The 5,771-nt window shown below is 34.6% G+C and overlaps 1 protein-coding gene across 2 annotated transcripts; it reads right to left on the reverse strand.

The window, feature by feature from the left end:
- Positions 1-263: 263 nt before the first annotated feature.
- On the reverse strand, positions 264-3,922 carry LOC129873133 (uncharacterized). Of its 2 annotated transcripts, none has more exons than XM_055948158.1 (4): positions 3,617-3,922; positions 1,846-2,992; positions 779-1,762; positions 264-687 (listed from the first exon to the last, which is right to left on the reverse strand). In XM_055948158.1, the coding sequence occupies exons 2-4, from the start codon at positions 2,893-2,895 to the stop codon at positions 646-648; spliced, it is 2,076 nt and encodes a 691-aa protein (XP_055804133.1). In that variant the 5' UTR covers positions 2,896-2,992; positions 3,617-3,922; the 3' UTR covers positions 264-645. The 2 variants fall into 2 exon arrangements, with proteins under 2 accessions (XP_055804133.1, XP_055804134.1); XM_055948159.1 differs by lacking the exon at positions 3,617-3,922 and adding an exon at positions 3,531-3,610.
- Between the last annotated feature and the right edge of the window lie 1,849 nt (positions 3,923-5,771).

The following is a 5,771-nucleotide window of genomic DNA, read 5'->3' on the forward strand; positions in this document are numbered from 1 at the left end:
CTTTCGACATGGATAATATAGATATATGAAATTTTTCTAAGAAAATATTTGCATCCTCAAATTCACATACTCCCCAACTCTAAATCTTGAATTCGTTTTTAAGACCTTGACTATGAATAAGCATGAAGCTATTCTTCCACCAAATAACTCCATTACTCGAGCCTGTTACAGATAAAAGACTGGACTACTGGTGAGATATTTCTTGTCAAAATGTTAAATATTGGTGAGCTAGCTCATTCAATGGACCAAAATATGAAGTGAGAAAGGGGAAGAATTGAATCAAATATTACCAGAAAAGCTAAAGATGTTTACTTCAAGGCCACATTATAAAAAAACAATACTATGCCAGAATATCTCATATAGAATCATATGTCATTCATTCGTATCTCAAGGCAAGGGCTGGTTTTCAGGAACACAAAAAACTCAGCAATTCTCATGCCCCTACTATGTCAATTGAAAATTACAACAATCACCACTACCAAAACCATGTAATCTTTTGAAGTGGAATAGGAAAAAAATTCCTCGTATACCTATATACTAAAATGGTGACAAGGAAATTCCAGGAGAAATGAAATAAAGTTTCAGGATAACATTGAAGCTATACCGATAGAAACAAGATGTTTCATATCAATGAATGATCCATCTTCAAGATTTGCTCTGCTGACAAGAACCAAGAGTATATAGTTCCTGTTCAAACAAAATGGAGCAGAAGTAAATTTCATTTTTTCAAACATCAAAATTTGATACAGAAAAACTCAAAAAAGAGAAAAGAGGTTACCTCAGAGTAACGGACATGATCCTTATGCAAATTAGAAGTTTTCACGATTGTCTCCCACTTGGTACCATCAGTGTGAGACTTCTGATTCTGCTTCTTAGAGTTAAAACTTAAGAATGGGGTTCTCAAAGGAATGGAAGGCAGCGTGCGCCAAAGCCAAGACTCAGAGGGAGATTTAGGTAATGGTGGTGGTAAAGTAGATTCCAAGGAGGTAAGGTTAGAATCTATTGCATTTTGGTTAACTTCATTTTCTGTACCTAGATTTCCACAAGGATGCACTTTTGAAGACTCCAAGGCTCCAGATACTGCATCAAGATTTTGCTTTAGTTTCAAAGACTCCTGATCAGCAGGACCTTTGTGTGTTGATATGGACATGGAAGAATCTTCCACCAAATCAACGGAAGACTCCTTTTCAGCATTCTGTTTGCTATTTTTCTCTGAAACATCTGAGCGCCTGGCACCTTGAATAGGAGCCATGACAGCCATGGTTTCAAGCACTTTGCGGTTTTCAACCAGTATTTTCATATTCTTATCTGAGGAGTTCACTAATCCCTTAGGTTTTGAAGCAGCAGCTTTAGGGGCTGGAATTTGCACATTATCTGCAGAATCTATGTACAAGGTTTTCTCAACTACTTCACTTGGCGAATCAAAAAACTTTCCTGTGCCCATTCGCTGTGGTATTGCTTTGTCCTTGACAGTGTAGCAACCTTTGCGGAATGAATCAAAGCGACTAGCCCAAAGACTCTCCATTTCCTTTGGCACACCAAGAAACCTTGTACCCTCATTGAATGGAGATGGGGGTGCTACATTTCGATAGGGAGATATAGCCCCACTTCTTGAATGCCTGCCAGGAGAGATTCCAACTAGCTTACATGAATCGTTAGGGTTGGACAGCTGCCCTGACAAACTTCTATTATCAGCTTTGTATAGCTCACGAGAGAGTACTCCAGAATGAAATCTTTGCTTATTTATGGTATCACAAGCATTCTGCAAAGAACCTGATCGTTAGAAACAAACATAAATCTTATTAATCTTAGGACAGTAAAAGAAGTTGTGACTATGATTATTACCTTCTCAAGAGGTCCACTATAAGCTTTTCTAGCTAATTTCTTGACTTCATGAGTATAAGATGTGGGACTCTGAGCCATCTTTGGTCTCATTCCTGAAACTCTCTTTACTGCTTGAGGCGAGGGTGTGGGAGCACGCGTCTTCACTTTCAGTCCTGGCAGTGGATTTAATAAGCACAAAGAATTCTTCACACAAATCCGAGGGAAAAATTTCCACCCTTTACTTGGCTTTTTGTGCGGATTCTCAGGCACATCATCTTCAGTTTCACTTCCTATATCAGCTGGATGGCTGCTATAACATGAGACAGGGTTAGACTCCAATGGCTTCCCCAGAGGCTTTCGTTCCAAGGGGACTAGCTTTTTGACTGGCATTGGTTGTTCTGCAGAGACTGGTTTTTTGTGAACATATTGAGGCGTCTCCAACACAACAGCTTTAGCAGCAGATAAGAATCGACTCATCATAAAGTCTCTAGTTTGGGAGTCAATGGAAAAGGTTCCGGATGGTTGCAAATCTGAAGTTTGATGTCCGCTCAGACCACTGACACTGCAGTTCAAGGATAAGGATTCGGTAGGTGACATTGTTTCAGGAGCATCAGAATAGGCATCATCCTCACTTTCTCTATCTCCTCTTGTGTATATACTTTCCACCAGGCTATCCAGTAAAGCTGCATGATCCATCCAAGGAAGTCCTTCAGCTGGAGACCTATAAATGTTATGAGTACGAGGCCTTTCACCTGAATAGAACCGAACAGTCTCTGGTAATCTTCCTGGGGGAAGCCTAGGACTACTTGAACGCTCCACACGAAGGTTAATTCGAACTTCATTGTCATCTTTTGGTCTTCCAGGGATCTGTTCCCACACAAATGGAACAGCTACTGGTTTCGTCACCTCACTCAATTCAAAATCTGATTTTTTGACAGGTAGTGATTGTTGTCTATTTGGTGGCACCTTATCTACGATCTTTTTATTTGCTCTCTCATTGGTAGTTAAAGATGATGCTATTTTCCTCACAGATAGAAGAGGTGCATTGAAATCCAGCTGCTTTTTCGCCATTTGCCTGTGCTACAAACAAATTTTCTATTCCCTTCCCTCCGAAACAAAATTAGCAATCAACAATGGTGTATATCCCTTCCAAATCTTTAAGCAATCACTACAAAAAAGAGAAATCAAGAAATCAAAATACAGTTTCAAGAAAGAAAACTGCTTAACAACCTATATCCAGACAGAATTTTAAGTACAACAGAGGAAGGAGAGTACTACATTGAACGCCTCAGATTCAGAATTGCACTAATCAGAATTAAGTGAAACTACAAAACAAATATTGTTTCAGGGAATCAATTGGATAATTATAAAAGTAAACTACGAAGAGGGGCTGCTAATTAACGATTAAAAATCAAAAGAAGAGAGAAAAAGAGAGAAATCATAAACAAGAACACTTGAAATTGAAAATCTTATTTCCTTGTTAATTCCTAACTTAATACTCCAAAAGATAAGATCTTGTCAGTCACTAAGTAGCCAAAACAGAACCATAACCCAATGTCCATCATCCCAACTACAAGATAAAACCTAACATCACTTGTCCATTCCAGATATGGGCACCCACAACAAAAAAATACCATTATCATTTTCCAAGAACCAAGAGAATGCATCAAACAGTAAAGATAATAATCAAGAAAATGAGTTCATACCTATACAGAGTGGGAAAATTATGTAAACTTTACCAAAAAAATTCAAGAAAAAGAGAACCCAAGAAGACAATGTTGATGGTTCATACCTTGAAGTTGAAGAGGGGGTGTTAAGGAGTGAATGTTGAGTGAAATGTGTCCTTGAATGATGGCGCGAGTTGTGGAGAGAAAAAAAGGGCACAAATTGGAGAGAGAAAAACGCAAGAATGGTCAGCTTTTGCTCGGTGCTTTTTTGCTTTTTTAGTGATGACTGTAGTAAACTGGAGGGGGGTAGGGGTTGGCGTGGGGTGGGGATGGAGGGGTCCAAAGTGATATTGCTCAATGGTTCACATAAATAAAGATGGAAAGAGGGGATCAAATTGACAGTTAATAGCCTAACAGCCTTAAATTATTTCGGCTCCTCACCTCTATTTCAGAACCTACTTCTTTGATCCATTAACTTAATCACCCAAGTCCACTCATATTCGATATCCACATCAGAATTTAATTAAATTCAAATTTACGCATAATCTATTTCTAAAATAGCATTTTCAATTAATATTTTTAATTCTCAAAAACTCAACATTTAATCTCTAACTAAAAGAATAAAGAAATCTTAATTATTCCACCATAACTCAAAAATTACCTTTATCTTTTAGTCCTTAATATTTTGGTCCATTAATTTGATAAAAGATGGTACTACATACATTCTATCCTATAAGTTAAAAAAAATTAAAAATTCTATACATATTTTAAGAAACATATTTAATAGGCTTAGTTTATAAAAGTATTTGTCAAAAATACCCTCACCTCTTTCTCACTCTTAAATAGATCAGTAAGTGTAAATTTGAAACCAAAAAAAAAAGAGGTAAAGAAATGCTCCTTGTTTGTCTAAAACGTTAAATATTTTGAAACAAATTCATTTTATAGAAAAATTAATAGCTGGGATCGGAGGAAGTACAAAAAAAATAAATTCTATTATTATACAAAATCATATATGTACTTTCCAGCTTCTACAGTGATGTCATTTTTACATTATATATCTGACTACTTAAGATAATACTATAATATTTTGAGATCAAGTATAAATCCATATTATCAACACGGAGATGGAGACCCAACTAGTTAACAGTGGCTGGGATTCAAACTCATGGGCATAGTGTTTAATATATCTTATATTAATTTCATTTCTATTTTTAATAATTAAATTTATCACAAAAATAATTAATTTTTTAAAAGATTAAACTTTTGTAGTGGAAACAGCACATTAAATTTCGTAATGTCTATTCATGCATGTGATCTTGAAATGCCAATTGTGGACATTGATAGGAGCTTATATTGTACTTTTATTAAATAATTGTGTTACTCCTCTATCCATATTAAATGGACATTTTCAATTTTATACGATGATTAAGAAATCATTAATACATTGAAAGATTTTATCATTTTACATTTTATTTATATCAATGCAATATACATAGAGTATAGAAATAACTAGTATTGAGAATTGTTTACATTCAAAAGGTCATATTTATTGTAGGGGTAAAATAGAAAAAATTTAATTAATTCTATTTTAATTTTAGTAAATAATCAAGTAATATGAGATAAATATTTTTAATAAGATGCTCATATTATATGAGACGGAGAGAGTAATAGTTTTGAAGGTAAATATTTGGAACTTCTCTCTTAGCTTCTTTTAATAGCAGTAAAAACCGTCCTTCGGAAGCCCTTTCTTTTTTTGGGACAAGTGCTACAATATGTTGTCGAGATAAATGAATAAATAATAATAAAAATGTTGTCAACATACAGATTATAAGGATAAATAAAATTGAATCAAGTCATAAACCTCCTCTAAGTCAAGATATTTTTCTTTATAATTATCCGCAATTCACTAATTCGATTAATTTAAATTTATATTTCAAAAAAATCATTAAATCAAAAAGTATCACTACTCAATTTATAAAGCTTAAATTTGAAATTTCTTAATAAAGATATCATTGACAAAAAGGAGAAACTATTTAAACAAGGGCATCGATTTCTTTTAATTATTTGCTTTCTTTTTATGCCCCACCACAACAAGAAATTAAATAATAAACCACGCATGACCCTACATTTTTTGTGCGATTTCCTTAGTCTTGAAACTAAACTATTCATATCGGAAAATCTCTTGCTAAAGTTTGTAAATTTCAAACAATTCCTCATGTAACACATTGAATATGACTCACTTTATCGTCTTGTGAGTAGTGTGAATGAAAAAAGTCCGAA

Source organism: Solanum dulcamara, chromosome 11 (genome assembly GCF_947179165.1).
Source record: "Solanum dulcamara chromosome 11, daSolDulc1.2, whole genome shotgun sequence".
Classification (NCBI taxonomy): domain Eukaryota; kingdom Viridiplantae; phylum Streptophyta; class Magnoliopsida; order Solanales; family Solanaceae; genus Solanum; species Solanum dulcamara.